The sequence below is a fragment of the Pleurodeles waltl genome, chromosome 9 (genome assembly GCF_031143425.1).
Source record: "Pleurodeles waltl isolate 20211129_DDA chromosome 9, aPleWal1.hap1.20221129, whole genome shotgun sequence".
NCBI lineage: Eukaryota > Metazoa > Chordata > Amphibia > Caudata > Salamandridae > Pleurodeles > Pleurodeles waltl.
In genome coordinates, this window is record NC_090448.1 from 1,080,008,761 (window position 1) to 1,080,025,376 (window position 16,616).

Genomic DNA, 16,616 nt, shown 5'->3' on the forward strand with positions numbered 1-16,616 from the left:
CCTCACACTCTCTGGACAAGATGCAGAATCTTATGACCTCATGAAGGGTACCCTGATTGAGGGCTTTGGATTCTCCACTGAGGAGTATAGGATTAGATTCAGGGGGGCTCAAAAATCCTCGAGCCAGACCTGGGTTGACTTTGTAGACTACTCAGTGAAAACACTAGATGGTTGGATTCAAGGCAGTGGTGTAAGTAATTATGATGGGCTGTACAATTTATTTGTGAAAGAACACCTGTTAAGTAATTGTTTCAATGATAAACTGCATCAGCATCTGGTAGACCTAGGACCAATTTCTCCCCAAGAATTGGGAAAGAAGGCGGACCATTGGGTCAAGACAAGGGTGTCCAAGACTTCAACAGGGGGTGACCAAAAGAAAGGGGTCACAAAGACTCCCCGGGGGAAGGGTGATGAGACAACCAAAACTAAAAATAGTAAAGAGTCTTCTACAGGCCCCCAAAAACCTGCACAGGAGGGTGGGCCCAGAGCCTCTTCACAAAACAATGGGTACAAGGGTAAAAACTTTGATCCCAAAAAGGCCTGGTGTCATAGCTGTAAACAGCATGGACACCAAACTGGAGACAAGGCCTGTCCCAAGAAAGGTTCCACTCCAAACTCCCATCCAGGTAACACTGGTATGGATAGTCTCCAAGTGGGATCAACAGTGTGCCCAGAGCAAATCAGGGTCCACACTGAAGCTACTCTAGTTTCTGAGGGTGGGGTGGATTTAGCCACACTAGCTGTCTGGCCGCCTAACATGCAAAAATACAGACAGCAACTCTTAATTAATGGGACTAGAATAGAGGGCCTGAGGGATACAGGTGCCAGTGTCACCATGGTGACAGAGAAACTGGTTTCCCCTGGCCAATACCTGACTGGAAAAACTTACACAGTCACCAACGCTGACAATCAGAGAAAAGTACATCCCATGGCAATGGTTACTTTAGAATGGGGAGGGGTCAATGGCCTGAAACAGGTGGTGGTCTCCTCAAATATCCCAGTGGACTGTCTGCTTGGAAATGACCTGGAGTCCTCAGCATGGGCTGAGGTAGAACTAAAAACCCATGCAGCAATGCTGGGTATCCCTGAACTGGTGTGTGTGAAAACAAGAGCACAGTGCAAGGCACAGGGTGAACAAGTAGAGCTGGAGTCTGGAAGAATGGCCCAGCCTACCAAGAGAACAGGAAAGTCAGTTGGGAAACCAACTGCAACACAGCAAAAGAAAGGGAACCTCTCTTCTCAGGAAGAAGTTCTGCCCTCTGAGGGAACTGAGCCTTTGGGGCTTGAACCTTATCAGGTTGAGCTCCTAGGCCCAGGGGGACCCTCAAGGGAGGAGCTGTGTAAGGGACAAGAAATCTGTCCCTCTCTTGAAGGCCTTAGGCAGCAAGCTGCTGAAGAGTCCAAGGGCAAGAAAAATGGAACACATAGGGTCTATTGGGAAGATGGACTCCTGTACACTGAGGCCAGAGACCCCAAACCTGGTGCCACTAGGAGAGTGGTAGTGCCTCAGCTGTTCAGGGAGTTCATCCTAACATTGGCCCATGACATTCCCCTTGCTGGACATTTGGGACAAACCAAGACGTGGGAGAGGCTAGTCAACCACTTCTACTGGCCCAATATGTCCAACATGGTTAAGGAGTTTTGCCTCTCCTGCCCCACCTGTCAAGCCAGTGGTAAGACAGGTGGGCACCCAAAGGCCCCCCTCATTCCACTTCCAGTGGTGGGGGTCCCCTTCGAAAGAGTGGGTGTGGACATAGTTGGTCCACTGGAACCTCACACAGCCTCAGGAAATATGTATATCCTGGTAGTAGTGGATCATGCTACCAGGTATCCTGAAGCTATTCCCCTTAGGTCGACTACTGCCCCTGCAGTAGCCAAGGCCCTCATTGGTATCTTTACCAGAGTGGGTTTCCCTAAGGAGGTGGTGTCTGACAGAGGTACCAACTTCATGTCAGCATACCTGAAACATATGTGGAATGAGTGTGGAGTGACTTACAAATTCACTACACCTTACCATCCACAAACTAATGGCTTAGTTGAGAGATTCAACAAGACATTAAAGGGCATGATCATGGGGCTCCCAGAAAAACTCAAAAGGAGATGGGATGTCCTCTTGCCATGTCTGCTTTTCGCTTACAGAGAGGTGCCACAGAAGGGAGTAGGATTCTCCCCCTTTGAACTTCTGTTTGGTCATCCTGTAAGGGGACCACTTGCTCTTGTTAAAGAAGGCTGGGAGAGACCTCTCCATGAGCCTAAACAAGACATAGTGGACTATGTACTTGGCCTTCGCTCTAGAATGGCAGAGTACATGGAAAAGGCAACCAAAAACCTTGAGGCCAGCCAACAGCTCCAGAAGTTTTGGTATGACCAAAAGGCTGCACTGGTTGAGTTCCAACCAGGGCAGAAAGTCTGGGTTCTGGAGCCTGTGGCTCCCAGGGCACTCCAGGACAAATGGAGTGGCCCTTACCCAGTACTAGAAAGGAAGAGTCAGGTCACCTACCTGGTGGACCTGGGCACAAGCAGGAGCCCCAAGAGGGTGATCCATGTGAACCGCCTTAAGCTCTTCCATGACAGGGCTGATGTGAATCTGTTGATGGTAACAGATGAGGATCAGGAGGCAGAGAGTGAACCTCTCCCTGATCTTCTGTCATCAGACCCAAAAGATGGCACAGTAGATGGAGTGATCTACTCAGACACCCTCTCTGGCCAACAGCAAGCTGATTGTAGGAGAGTCCTACAACAGTTTCCTGAACTCTTCTCCTTAACCCCTGGTCAGACACACCTGTGTACCCATGATGTGGACACAGGAGACAGCATGCCTGTCAAGAACAAAATCTTTAGACAATCTGACCATGTTAAGGAAAGCATCAAGGTGGAAGTCCACAAGATGCTGGAATTGGGAGTAATTGAGCGCTCTGACAGCCCCTGGGCTAGCCCAGTGGTCTTAGTCCCCAAACCTCACACCAAAGATGGAAAGAAAGAGATGAGGTTTTGTGTGGACTACAGAGGGCTCAATTCTGTCACCAAGACAGATGCTCATCCAATTCCAAGAGCTGATGAGCTCATAGATAAATTAGGTGCTGCCAAATTCTTAAGTACCTTTGACTTGACAGCAGGGTACTGGCAAATAAAAATGGCACCTGGAGCAAAAGAGAAAACCGCATTCTCCACACCTGATGGGCATTATCAGTTTACGGTTATGCCCTTTGGTTTAAAGAATGCCCCTGCCACCTTCCAAAGGTTGGTGAATCAAGTCCTTGCTGGCTTGGAGTCCTTTAGCACAGCTTATCTTGATGATATTGCTGTCTTTAGCTCCACCTGGCAGGATCACCTGGTCCACCTGAAGAAGGTTTTGAAGGCTCTGCAATCTGCAGGCCTCTCTATCAAGGCATCCAAATGCCAGATAGGGCAGGGAACTGTGGTTTACTTGGGCCACCTTGTAGGTGGAGGCCAAGTTCAGCCACTCCAACCCAAGATCCAGACTATTCTGGACTGGGTAGCTCCAAAAACCCAGACTCAAGTCAGGGCATTCCTTGGCTTGACTGGGTATTACAGGAGGTTTGTGAAGGGATATGGATCCATTGTGACAGCCCTCACTGAACTCACCTCCAAGAAAATGCCCAAGAAAGTGAACTGGACTGTGGAATGCCAACAGGCCTTTGACACCCTGAAACAAGCAATGTGCTCAGCACCAGTTCTAAAAGCTCCAGATTATTCTAAGCAGTTCATTGTGCAGACTGATGCCTCTGAACATGGGATAGGGGCAGTTTTGTCCCAAACAAATGATGATGGCCTTGACCAGCCTGTTGCTTTCATTAGCAGGAGGTTACTCCCCAGGGAGCAGCGTTGGAGTGCCATTGAGAGGGAGGCCTTTGCTGTGGTTTGGTCCCTGAAGAAGCTGAGACCATACCTCTTTGGGACTCACTTCCTAGTTCAAACTGACCACAGACCTCTCAAGTGGCTGATGCAAATGAAAGGTGAAAATCCTAAACTGTTGAGGTGGTCCATCTCCCTACAGGCAATGGACTTTATAGTGGAACACAGACCTGGGACTGCCCATGCCAATGCAGATGGCCTTTCCAGGTTCTTCCACTTGGAAAATGAAGACTCTCTTGGGAAAGGTTAGTCTCATCCTCTTTCGTTTGGGGGGGGGTTGTGTAAGGAAATGCCTCCTTGGCATGGTTGCCCCCTGACTTTTTGCCTTTGCTGATGCTATGTTTACAATTGAAAGTGTGCTGAGGCCTGCTTACCAGGCCCCAGCACCAGTGTTCTTTCCCTAACCTGTACTTTTGTATCCACAATTGGCAGACCCTGGCATCCAGATAAGTCCCTTGTAACTGGTACTTCTAGTACCAAGGGCCCTGATGCCAAGGAAGGTCTCTAAGGGCTGCAGCATGTCTTATGCCACCCTGGAGACCTCTCACTCAGCACAGACACACTGCTTGCCAGCTTGTGTGTGCTAGTGAGGACAAAACGAGTAAGTCGACATGGCACTCCCCTCAGGGTGCCATGCCAGCCTCTCACTGCCTATGCAGTATAGGTAAGACACCCCTCTAGCAGGCCTTACAGCCCTAAGGCAGGGTGCACTATACCATAGGTGAGGGTACCAGTGCATGAGCATGGTACCCCTACAGTGTCTAAACAAAACCTTAGACATTGTAAGTGCAGGGTAGCCATAAGAGTATATGGTCTGGGAGTCTGTCAAACACGAACTCCACAGCACCATAATGGCTACACTGAAAACTGGGAAGTTTGGTATCAAACTTCTCAGCACAATAAATGCACACTGATGCCAGTGTACATTTTATTGTTAAATACACCACAGAGGGCACCTTAGAGGTGCCCCCTGAAACTTAACCGACTGTCTGTGTAGGCTGACTAGTTCCAGCAGCCTGCCACACTAGAGACATGTTGCTGGCCCCATGGGGAGAGTGCCTTTGTCACTCTGAGGCCAGTAACAAAGCCTGCACTGGGTGGAGATGCTAACACCTCCCCCAGGCAGGAGCTGTGACACCTGGCGGTGAGCCTCAAAGGCTCACCCCTTTGTCACAGCCCAGCAGGGCACTCCAGCTTAGTGGAGTTGCCCGCCCCCTCCGGCCACGGCCCCCACTTTTGGCGGCAAGGCTGGAGGGAACAAAGAAAGCAACAAGGAGGAGTCACTGGCCAGTCAGGACAGCCCCTAAGGTGTCCTGAGCTGAGGTGACTCTGACTTTGAGAAATCCTCCATCTTGCAGATGAAGGATTCCCCCAATAGGGTTAGGATTGTGACCCCCTCCCCTTGGGAGGAGGCACAAAGAGGGTGTACCCACCCTCAGGGCTAGTAGCCATTGGCTACTAACCCCCCCGACCTAAACACGCCCTTAAATTTAGTATTTAAGGGCTACCCTGAACCCTAGAAAATTAGATTCCTGCAACTACAAGAAGGACTGCCTAGCTGAAAACCCCTGCAGAGGAAGACCAGAAGACGACAACTGCCTTGGCTCCAGAAACTCACCGGCCTGTCTCCTGCCTTCCAAAGATCCTGCTCCAGCGACGCCTTCCAAAGGGACCAGCGACCTCGACATCCTCTGAGGACTGCCCCTGCTTCGAAAAGACAAGAAACTCCCGAGGACAGCGGACCTGCTCCAAGAAAGGCTGCAACTTTGTTTCCAGCAGCTTTGAAAGAACCCTGCAAGCTCCCCGCAAGAAGCGTGAGACTTGCAACACTGCACCCGGCGACCCCGACTCGGCTGGTGGAGATCCAACACCTCAGGAGGGACCCCAGGACTACTCTGATACTGTGAGTACCAAAACCTGTCCCCCCTGAGCCCCCACAGCGCCGCCTGCAGAGGGAATCCCGAGGCTTCCCCTGACCGCGACTCTTTGAATCCTAAATCCCGACGCCTGGGAGAGACCCTGCACCCGCAGCCCCCAGGACCTGAAGGACCGGACTTTCACTGGAGAAGTGACCCCCAGGAGTCCCTCTCCCTTGCCCAAGTGGAGGTTTCCCCGAGGAACCCCCCCCCTTGCCTGCCTGCAGCGCTGAAGAGATCCCGAGATCTCTCATAGACTAACATTGCGAACCCGACGCTTGTTTCAACACTGCACCCGGCCGCCCCCGCGCTGCTGAGGGTGAAATTTCTGTGTGGGCTTGTGTCCCCCCCGGTTCCCTACAAAACCCCCCTGGTCTGCCCTCCGAAGACGCGGGTACTTACCTGCAAGCAGACCGGAACCGGGGCACCCCCTTCTCTCCATTCTAGCCTATGTGTTTTGGGCACCACTTTGAACTCTGCACCTGACCGGCCCTGAGCTGCTGGTGTGGTGACTTTGGGGTTGCTCTGAACCCCCAACGGTGGGCTACCTCTGAGTGCATGTATTAAAACAAATTCCATCACTGAATTCAGTGAGGGTTTATTAATACGAGATGTTTGATACCAAACATCTATTTTCTTTCTTTTTTTTAAAAAAAATGTTTTTTTTTTTTTTTTTAACATTTTTTTTTTATTTGTTTACTCAAAATTATTAGCCGGTTCAAAAACTGCAGAAATAGAAAGAAAAGACATCAGAAAGAATAAAAATCAATAGCATATATGGTTATACAATCTTCAAAAAGCACAGAAGAGCACCTGCTTACAAAGAGGGAAAAAAAAAAATCAATCGATAACTATGGAGCACTGAAGTAGAGCTTACTTCCCAATTCGAATTCACAGCTCAAGTCTTGTAGTATTATATTATGTGGATGGATCAGAGTTTAATCCCCATATACCCTTAAACTTGCATAGTGCACCCATACGTTGAGCATAAAGTTGCTCCTTGTAGCACACACATTTCATTTTCGCCTCCCAGGCGCATAGGATGGTGATAGAGGAGACTTCCAAGCCTGAAGAATTAATGATTTGGTGATCAGCGAGGCTATAAATAGGATTTGCTTTGCCAGAATTGTTAGCTCAGGGTGGCTGGAGATGCCAAACAAAGCTCCAGCAGAGTCTGGGATAAGACAGAAGCTCCAAACTAATCCACTGAAATATTCTATCCCAGTAATCTGCAAGCTTGGGACAAGTAAAACATAAGTGGAGCCAGTCGCCCTGAATGTTGCTACAGTGCGGACAGAGGCCTGAAGCAGCCAAAAATGCTTCCTTGATTCGAGCAGAGGTGAAATAATGCATCCAATTTGAGTAGAATGCCATTCTCTTAAAGCATAGTTTTGAGCTGAACTAGAGGTTTTTTTGTTGGACCATGTAAACTGACGAAGGATTGCATCAAGAACTTTAAAGAATTTTGGGGGGGATTTTGATGATCACATTGGAAAAAGCAAACCGAAGAAAAGTAAGAATCATTTTGACCAATGCCACGCGCCCAATAATTGACCATGAACATGCTTGCCATTTCTGCAGGAGGCCTTGTGCTTTCTTAAAGGTAGATAGGTAATTCAACAAAACAAAATCAGAAAAGTTATGAGATGCATATATACCTAATAGGGCGAGAAAGATGAAACTGAGCCCGCATGTCCAAATGAAGAATAGCTTAGGTGGCATTAAACAACAGAGCTTCAGACTAGGTGATTGATCCTATACCCACCTAGATCTGAAAAAAACTTGATTTTCGCAAAGGCCCTAGCGATATTCAAGGGCTCTGCTAAAGGGTAAAGAATCATATCGTCTGAAGACACTTTAAATTTGGGTGTTTGGGGAATGGGATGATAAATAGAATTGTCTTAACGAAGAGCTATGGCTAAAGGTTCAATAAAGAGTGCAAAGAGCACCGGAGAAAGAGGGCAGCCTTGACGCGTACCTCGACAGACTTGTAAAGTCCTTGCTGTGCATGCATTAACTAAGATTTTTGCTTGGGTTTCGAACAGAGATTACGAAGTACCTGAATAAAGTGCCAGGGAAACTTAAACCTATCTAGAATCATAAATACCTCCCATCGGACCAAATCAAACTTTTTCTCGGAATACAGCATTACAATAGTGGCCAGCTTTTTGTGGGGAAAAATAATCAATGGCCTGAATTGGAAAATTAGTATTAGTCACTATAAAGCCTACCCGAAAGAAAACCACACTGGTCCTCGTGAATTAATCCTTGGGCCACAGAGGCTGTTCTTTGTGCCAAAATCTTTGCTAGAAGTTTACATTCATAAGTAAGCTGATTGGACGGTAAGCGTCAACAACACTGACAGTAGTGGCCTTTGTAAAGGAGGCTGGGATCTCTGCCCCCTGAAGTCTATCGTTGAAGAGACTAACCAGAAACTCGGCTAATTGGCCTAGAAGAGCTTTGTAAACTTCGGCCGGAAGGCCATCTTCTCCACAGGCTTTCCCACTCGGTGAGGCCATAATCTTCTCTTTCACTACAAAAAGAGAAATAGGTGCTAATAAATTTACCTGAGATGTCTCATCTAACACTAGTAAGTTAAGATCTCCTATATATTGATTTATCAATTGCACATTGGTTGCAAGTGGAGAGTAATGGGATGATAAAAAAAAAAAAAAAAACACTTTCAACATCTGTAAGGAAATGCCTCCTTGGCATGGTTACCCCCTGACTTTTTGCCTTTGCTGATGCTATGTTTTGAATTGAAAGTGTGCTGAGGCCTGCTAACCAGGCCCCAGCACCAGTGTTCTTTCCCTAACCTGTACTTTTGATTCCACAATTGGCACACCCTGGCATCCAGGTAAGTCCCTTGTAACTGGTACCCCTGGTACCAAGGGCCCTGATGCCAGGGAAGGTCTCTAAGGGCTGCAGCATATCTTATGCCACCCTGGAGACCCCTCACTCAGCACAGACACACTGCTTGCCAGCTTGTGTTTGCTGGTGAGAACAAAACGAGTAAGTCGACATGGCACTCCCCTCAGGGTGCCATGCCAACCTCACACTGCCTATGCAGTATAGATAAGTCACCCCTCTAGTAGGCCTTACAGCCCTAAGGCAGGGTGCACTATACCATAGGTGAGGGCACCACTACATGAGTACTGTGCCCCTACAGTGTCTAAGCCAAACCTTAGACATTGTAAGTGCAGGGTAGCCATAAGAGTATATGGTCTGGGAGTCTGTCAAACACGGACTCCACAGCACCATAATGGCTACACTGAAAACTGGGAAGTTTGGTATCAAACTTCTCAGCACAATAAATGCACACTGATGCCAGTGTACATTTTATTGTAAAATACACCCCGGAGGGCACCTTAGAGGTGCCTCCTGAAACCTTAACTGACTATCTGTGTAGGCTCACTGGTTCCAGCAGCCTGCCACAACCGAGACATGTTGCTGGCCCCATGGGGAGAGTGCCTTTGTCACTCTGAGGCCAGTAACAAAGCCTGCACTGGGTGGAGATGCTGACACCTCCCCCAGGCAGGAGCTGTCACACCTGGCGGTGAGCCTCAAAGGCTCACCCCTTTGTGCCAGCACCGCAGAACACTCCAGCTAGTGGAGTTGCCCGCCCCCTCCGGCCACGGCCCCCACTTTTGGCGGCAAGGCCAGAGAAAATAATGAGAAAAACAAGGAGTCACTGGCCAATCAGGACAGCCCCTAAGGTGTCCTGAGCTGAAGTGACTCTAACTTTTAGAAATCCTCCATCTTGCAGATGGAGGATTCCCCAATAGGATTAGGGATGTGACCCCCTCCCCTTGGGAGGAGGCACAAAGAGGGTGTAGCCACCCTCAGGGCTAGTAGCCATTGGCTACAAACCCCCCAGACCTAAACACGCCCTTAAATTTAGTATTTAAGGGCTCCCCTGAACCTAAGAATTTAGATTCCTGAAACCTACAAGAAGAAGAAGACTGCTGAGCTGAAAAACCCCTGCAGAGGAAGAACCGAAGACACCAACTGCTTTGGCCCCAGTCCTACCGGCCTGTCTCCTGCCTTCCAAAGAAACCTGCTCCAGCGACGCTTTCCAAAGGACCAGCGACCTCTGAATCCTCAGAGGACTGCCCTGCTTCGAGAAAAACAAGGAACTCCAGAGGACAGCGGCCCTGCTCCAAAAGACTGCAACTTTGTTTCAAAGGAGCAGATTTAAAGACCCCTGCAACTCCCTGCAAGAAGCGTGAGACTTGCAACACTGCACCCGGCGACCCCGACTCGACTGGTGGAGAACCAACACCTCAGGGAGGACCCTCCGGCGACTCCGAGACCGTGAGTAACCAAAGTTGTCCCCCCTGAGCCCCCACAGCGACGCCTGCAGAGGGAATCCCGAGGCTCCCCCTGACCGCGACTGCCTGAACTCCATTTCCCGACGGCTGGAAAAGACCCTGCACCCGCAGCCCCCAGCACCTAAAGGAACGGAACTCCTGTGCAGGAGTGACCCCCAGGAGGCCCTCTCCCTTGCCCAGGTGGTGGTTACCCCGAGGAGCCCCCCCCCTGGCCTGCCTGCAACGCTGAAGAGATCCCTTGATCTCTCATTGAAAACCATTGTAAACCCGACGCGTGTTTGCACACTGCACCCGGCCGCCACCGCGCTGCGGAGGGTGTACTTTTTGTGCTGACTTGTTCCCCCCCCCCCCCCAGTGCCCTACAAATCCCCCCTGGTCTGCCCTCCGAAGACGCGGGTACTTACCTGCTGGCAGACCGGAACCGGGGCACCCCCTTCTCTCCATTGAAGCCTATGTGTTTTGGGCACCTCTTTGACCTCTGCACCTGACCGGCCCTGAGCTGCTGGTGTGGTAACTTTGGGGTTGCCCTGAACCCCCAACGGTGGGCTACCTTGGACCCAAACCTGAGACTTGTAAGTGATTTACTTACCTGACAAAACTAACAAAAAACTTACCTCCCCCTGGAACTGTGAAAATTGCACTGTGTCCACTTTTAAAACAGCTTATTGTGTTTTATGTGAAAAGTATACATGCTAATGTAATGATTCAAAGTTCCTAAAGTACTTACCTGCAATACCTTTCAAATGAGATATTACATGTAGAATTTGAACCTGTGGTTCTTAAAATAAACTAAGAAAAGATATTTTTCTATAACAAAACCTATTGGCCTGGATTTGTCTCTGAGTGTGTGTTCCTCATTTATTGCCTGTGTGTATGTACAACAAATGCTTAACACTACTCCTTTGATAAGCCTACTGCTCGACCACACTACCACAAAATAGAGCATTAGTATTATCTCTTTTTGCCACTATCTTACCTCTAAGGGGAACCCTTGGACTCTGTACATACTATTCCTTACTTTGAAATAGTGCATACAGAGCCAACGTCCTACAGATAGTTTCTACAGCACAGGAAGATCGCAATGCTTATGAGGGGTTTGTGGAGTGTAAGGGGCACAGAAGCGCACACATGCTTAGGTCCAAGCAGTATGCGTTATTGGGATGGTAGATTATTACTATCATGCCTTAATAAGGCAATTCAGTCCCATTGCAGTATCGATCTGAACAACTTAATAAGCAAATGGGAGATGTCAATGGCCTAGGGCACTGACTCACTAACACAAAGTATCCAGCGCTGCTGTCTGGGTTCAACTATATACATTTTAACAACTTTCATAGGGCCAATCACAAATCAGGCAGACTCCATAGAATATTCTCCAGAGCTCCTCTTGAGTAATCAGATGCCACGCTGCACCTACGTAGAACAAACATATGCTATGGAATTGCCACCTCTATTTTTAATAGCTAGAGCTTACCCTTAAACCAATGCGGACCTGGGCATCTTGTACTACTTCTGCAACATTGCAACCAAAGTTCACATTGGTATGATTAATGCACAACTTACAGTGAGCAGTGTCATCTCTATTCAGTTCACTATCCATATCTATATTGTAACATAAGACCTCCATGAACATTTTTATGTCAATACACACTTTTATCCAAAAGTACGCAGCACATATACTACACAATGTATTGTTGAGTCTCTTCACGAAGTGTGTGAAATGTGTCCAAAGTGCAAAAACTGAAAAACCCCAACCAAGAGACAAGAAGGAAACTGTGTAGTGGATGTGAATATTTGTGTGTTTATAACAACTATACAAAGTCCTTAGAAGATTAGAATTGTAGTTTGTTAGTTATCCAATTGTCAAAGTGTTGACCTTCATTGGGATATTGGGGTCTGTCTCATCAGGACATTAATAATACAGGGATATCTGTAATTAACTAATGTTATTATGTGGGGTGTGGTAAGTGAAAATTAATATATTACATTTACCTGTCTTGGCTCGAACAGAAGGTATAAGCTAGTCCTAAAATATGCTGTAGTGGCAAGTGATAATACCGACCTGTGGTATACATATAGATACGCAGTGTATGAAAACCTACATATATATTGTAGTTTATTAATTTCTACAAAACTGTTAATATTGCAAGTGAATTGGCAGGCTACACAATAAGTGCAATGATAATGGGCCTTCACTGGTTCTAAAATCCAGGCTCTCTGGTCTGTTAACACTCGCAGCAGTATAATTGCTTGTCGATCAAACCTGTGTGAAGCTGAAGGCATATTGGGAGGTACTCCTGTGGGTGGGACAAGGAGGTGAATTGTTCAACTCTAAAATTCGTCATACTAGATTGTGTTCCGCAGGGTTGACCCACTACACACAAGCAAAAGGGAAAATGAACATCCCGTTTGTTGGTGGAGACAAGTGAATCTGACGCAATGAGGCATGAAGACCATTTCTGTTTTCTTGGCCAAACATATGACCGCTCACTCATGGTGCCAACAAGCTGCTTTTATTTTGTATAAATATTGTAATTGGCTGTACTTCATGCAGCCACTAGGGTGCACAACAATGCCATTGTGAGTGAAATATGTTGGACTGGAGAGCTTAATTTAACCTCCTATTTAGAACTGAGAGGTTCTCCTCTACATCAGTGACCTCACTGAATAAGGATTGAGGTGATGGAACAGCTAACTTAATATGATCTTTTTTTAAGGACCAGAGAGGCACAAGTGTCTGTCTGCAAATCAGAGTTTGAAGTTTGCTTGTTTTACGTTTTTATTTTATTATTCTGGATATTGAAGGTGGTCTTCTGGTTTCCACACTTGCAGATGGAATACAATTGAAAAGCATGCCTACGTGCTCTACAGATAGCTGATAAAATGGTATTTGTAGATTGACCCCCATAACTAATGGATGATGTGTAAAACAAAATCATTTTCACTAAACGTTTGGTTTTTTTTTTCTGCAGACTTCTGACAGCCTATGATGAGCATCAAAAGCTTCTACAAGAGCATGAGGCTTTAAAAAGAAAAGTTGAGAATGGGTATGTCAATTTCATTATATGACAAACATATTTGGTATGAAAGCATATTTTTTCAGTAAATCATTGGTTGGGAATTTGGTATTTATAATAACCAATTTCGTTCTTTGTATTTAAAAATGAATTTAGGGTCTTCACTTATAGCCATGAACATCCAATATTCCCACCTTTTCAGAACACGTACATTTCAATATCACATATAACCGTAGGAGATTCAAAGATATTTATTTCTGATAAGGCAAAAACCTCAAGTATCCTTAGGCAATTATTTTTTTTTTTAAATATACCTTTTATTACTTTTATAAAGGTAATAACATGAATCAAAACACTTTGTGAAATTCCCTGGTAACTTGAACCCTCCCGCCCCCCATCGTGCACTAAGTCCTTCAATATATTTCTTATGATGAAAAGTCTCAAAAGTCTCGAGGTAGGTTAACGCTCCGGCATTGTTGTTAAGTAGTTGTAGTGTCGTGTTCGGAGTCTGAATTCGATAAAGAGTTGTCTTAATCCGAGGAGGTGGCATCGGTTGGTTTTAGGTTTTCAAGCAGTAAGTCCCATTGCGTAACACTCTCTCTGGGTCTTTGGCCTCGGGATGCTTCTCTCATTAATACTGTGCTCTCTATTTCAGCCCATTTACCTGTGCACCTAGCCATCTAATTAATAGTGGGCCACCTGGGTCCTTCCAATGTAATGTTATTTCTCTCCTCGCTAATATCAAAGCTAGGTCTATGAATTTGTTTGACATCTTATGTGTCGATGGGCGTGGGAAGTCCCCCAGGATTGCTGCTATCGGGGTAGGTGATAGCGTTCTATCAGTGCAGCCAGCTAGCTTCCCGAATACTTCTGAGCAGTATGCGCTAATAAGGGGGCATTTCCAAAACATATGTATTATGTCTGCTGCTGGATCGGAGCAACGTGGGCAATCAGATTTATTTGTATTATATATTTTGGCTATCCTTTTAGGAGTTAGGTAAGCTCTGTGGAAAATATACAGGTTTATCAATTTAAATCTTGCATTTCTAGAGATAGTGTAGACGTGGGATGTAATGCTGTCCCATTGGCTGTCTTCTAATATCACGTCAAGGTCATTTTGCCATTTTATCTTGAGTTTATTTAGCGGAGTGCGGGTGTCGCCTTGCCATAGTTTGTATATACCAGAGATTAACCTCCTCTGCTCGCCCATTGAGCATAGGAGTTCGCATCCCTTATGTGCTGGGGGTTCACGGGTTCCCTTGCCCCATATTGTTTGAATGCTTCTTACAATGGCAGTGTGTGTGAGAGAAACAATCCAGGAGGGAGATCAAATTGTTCTTGCAGCTCCACATAGGGACGAAGTTTCCCATTACCATACAGCTCACCTATTTTCGTGACGTTGAACGGGGTCAATTTGTTAATGTTTGATTTGTTTATTTGGGAAGCAACTCAGAGCCTCCAAAGGGATTTCAGGAGCATAAGGTGTTTTTAAACGGGAGCGTTTGAGGTACTGTTCCCAGCAGTGTCTGATGGATTCCCATTCTATAGGAAGCGGTTTCTGGGGATCAGTATTATTTGCAGGATTTTGCTTAATGGGCATGTTAATGGTATTTGTAAGTCAGCAGCGAATTGGGGTTTAGTAACCAGTCTTGCTAACCATTGCAATTGTCCTACCCAATAAGTTAGGTGCAGCTAGTCCCCCTTCCGAGTTAGGTCTTTGGAGGGTCCGAGATGCTATTCTGTGTCTACTGGGACCCCAAATGAAGCTTGCTATTAATGATTCAGCACTTTGAAATATCGAGTTGGGAATTATTAGGGGTAGCGTGGAGAAGTAGTATAGAAGCCTGGGCAGTACTATCATTTTAATTAGTGCAATTCTTCCAGCGACTGTAAGGGGTAAGGTGCTCCAGAATTGCATGCTAGCTTTAATTCCCCTGATTGCGTTTTGTATGTTCCCTTCTAGTAAATCTTCTACTGAATGATAGATATTGACTCCAAGATATTTGAAGGTGGATGAGGTCCAGGGTAAGACCTTAGTGTCAGGGGGTTTTGGGGTGTCTTTGGAGGTTGGGAAAATAGAGGATTTTCTCCAATTAATCCTAAATCCCGAGGCTGAGCCGAAATTGTCTAGCATTTCTATCACCCCAGGGAGATCCGCCACCAAGTTTTTAAGAAATAGTAGCATGTCATCGGCATATAGCGCGATGTGGTGTGTCCAATTGTTAATTGGGATGCCTTCAAAGTGACCTTTGGATCTTGCAGTTTGTGCAAGGGGTTCCACTGCGATTGCGAATAAAAGTGGGGAGAGTGGGCAGCCTTGTCTAGTCCCTCTTCCCACCATGAATGGCTCAGAGAAGGTATTGCCTGTACAAACTCTTGCTGTGGTGTTTGTGTATAGCAATTTCATCCAGCGGACAAAGCCCTCTCCCAGTCAAAGTTTTAACATGACTTGCTCTAGATAATCCCATCTCAGGCTGTCGGAGGCTTTTTCGATGTCTATTGAGATTATAGCAGCTTGTGTTAAGGTGTCGGGTAGGGAATTAAGTGATATAAATCGCCTGATGTTTAGTGCTGTGCTGCGCAGTGGACTAAATCCCGATTGATCCTGGTGAATCAGAGGTCATGTGTGGTAGAAGTCTGTTAGCTAGTACTCTACTTTATATTTTATAGTCTAAATTCAGCATTGAGAGCGGACGGTATGAGCGGACATCGGTAGCAGGTTTGTCTGGTTTTAATAAGGGAATCATTATGGCCTCATTAGTGGATTGCGGTAATTTGTTATTTTGCCAGGCTTCTATATATAGTGTGCAAAGTCTGGGTGCTAAAGTGTCCTGATATAACTCTGTTGGGAGGCCGTCTGCTCCTGGTACTTTACCCTTTGCCATGCTTTGTATTGCAGTTTTGATTTCTACAATCGATATATAGGGTCTGCCAGGGTTGTACTTTCTGTAGCTTCCAATCTGGGGAGTCTCAGTGACTCCAGTTCCACGATTTGGGTACCATTAATTGTTTCGGGAGGTGGGGCGTATAGAGAGGAGTAGTATTCAAAGAAGCAATTATTAATTTATTTTTGGCTAAGTACTCTGATCCCTGGATCTATCTCTATTTCAAGTATAATAGTTTGGTGTTTGGGGGGTTTAGCTAACAAAGCCAGAAGAGCGCTTGCTTTATCTCCTTCTGCATGCTGTCTACTTAAGTATTGTTTATAGTTGAAGCAAGAGAGTCTAATGTTCTCTTCTATTATTTTTGTTTTAGTTTCCCTCAAAAGAGAGGACAGTTCAGGGTTAGTGGGAAGCTTGCACTCAATATTTCTTAGGGAGTCTTCTAATTTATTAAGCTCTGTTTCAAAAGATCTACGCACTCCGATACTTTCCCCAATACAATTACCCCTAGTTACTATTTTAAAGGTTTCCCATTCAATTGCTCTAGAGGATGCAGTTCCTGCATTTAGTTTAAAATAATCGTTGATACTATTG

The 16,616-nt window shown here is 46.3% G+C and overlaps 1 protein-coding gene across 3 annotated transcripts in view; it reads left to right on the forward strand.

Moving 5' to 3' along the window:
- The window catches only part of PRPF39 (pre-mRNA processing factor 39), a 404,622-nt gene that overhangs the window by 320,035 nt on the left and 67,971 nt on the right, over positions 1-16,616 (forward strand). For all 3 annotated transcript variants that reach the window (XM_069208720.1, XM_069208721.1, XM_069208722.1), the window contains one exon: positions 13,096-13,170. In XM_069208720.1, coding sequence (XP_069064821.1) covers positions 13,096-13,170 — 75 coding nt within the window. The remainder of the gene's footprint in view (positions 1-13,095; positions 13,171-16,616) is intronic.